At 35.5% G+C, this 1,397-nt stretch overlaps 1 protein-coding gene across 1 annotated transcript in view; it reads left to right on the top strand.

Moving 5' to 3' along the window:
• The window catches only part of MYRFL (myelin regulatory factor-like), a 106,967-nt gene that overhangs the window by 9,256 nt on the left and 96,314 nt on the right, over positions 1–1,397 (top strand). The window contains exon 2 of the mRNA XM_019515782.1: positions 779–869. Coding sequence (XP_019371327.1) covers positions 779–869 — 91 coding nt within the window. The remainder of the gene's footprint in view (positions 1–778; positions 870–1,397) is intronic.

Below are 1,397 nucleotides of genomic sequence, written 5' to 3' on the forward strand. Positions count from 1 at the left end.
CTTTCAGGGTAGTTCCACCTGACTCTCTCTTTTTTCAAAGTTCTCATTAATCCTATAGACTTTATAATCATAAAATCTTTTTATAGTCTTCAGTTACTAAGCAACAAAGGACAAAGTACTGAACCTTCCTACTGATGACTAAATCTGGTGTGTCGGTGTTCTGGTCTTAGCAGATTAATAGGAAGCCAAGGCTCAGCATCAAATTTAAAATATTTTATTCCTGTTCTAAAAAGTCAAATACACATAAACAAGAATAGATGTTTATAGCCAATGTTTCAAAACCAAATTTATAAATGTAGACACTGGATCTTCATATTGGAACATTTGCTTTCTAAGCCAGTTGTCTTTTATTGGTATTAACCCCAACCTGCTGATCATTATGAAATGAAAGACATGTTTTCTAGAATTCAAAATATAGACCTGGACTTGCTATTTCACTCGATGGAGCATGTGCTGGTGTTGCAACATTAGATCTCAAACTGATGTGAAGAAATTTCCAATGTCTGGAATTGCTCTGCCACTGTCTACGATGTCTTTAAGCTGCCCGCTGCTTCCTACATTTCCATTGTCTTCTCTTACAGAGCAACTGGATTTTCAAATGAAAATGGGTCCCTTCTGTTGTGTGAAAGGGCTTTGCTAAAGGCAGGGCTGCTGTGATTGTCCTTTGTACATGTTAGAAAGCAGACAGCACTGGTTCTGTTTGCACTGGAATCTGGACTGTTGGTTTCTCTTAGATGTCACTGATGAAATTCAAGCTCTTCTATGTTTTTAATTGTAGGACAAGATGTGCATGGAGCCTTGGAGAATCCTATGGTGGATACAAGCATGTTGGAAGAGTTCATTGGCAGTGACTTTGAATGTGGAGCCCTGTAAGTTTTAAGTGATGAACACTGAAGTCTATAATCCAGTGGTTCTCAATCTTATTAGAGACCCAGTGCAACCCTCAGAAAATGCTAGGGAAAAATTACCAAGGAAAAATAATAGAGCTGTGGCATCCTGATTGAGCACCACTGCATTTGCACTTTTAAGTGCTGCTATTATAAATATATGATTGAATTCTGAATGTAACAATGCCACCTGATATCTAAATCAAATCTGTTCTATAGAAAGTATTTTGATTAAAATAAGAGCAATGATCCTTTCTCAAAACTATATATAAAGAAATGTAAAAAGAGTTTGAGAAGGTAACAAGCACAATTTTCTTACAAGGTACCGTTATTCAAGGGAGTGAATAATAGTTTATCTTAAGTTATTTAAAAATATCAGATACCTAAAATTGGAAGCTGTCAGACATAGTATGAAACTTTGGAGTGATCAATGGTTCCTTCATCTTACAGTCTTATGCAGAGCTAAGAGCTTGTGTGTGTGTATTTAAAAAAAAAAAAAAAAAAAAAAAA

This window comes from Gavialis gangeticus, unplaced genomic scaffold, assembly GCF_001723915.1.
Source record: "Gavialis gangeticus isolate Ggan-Ray unplaced genomic scaffold, GavGan_comp1, whole genome shotgun sequence".
NCBI lineage: Eukaryota > Metazoa > Chordata > Crocodylia > Gavialidae > Gavialis > Gavialis gangeticus.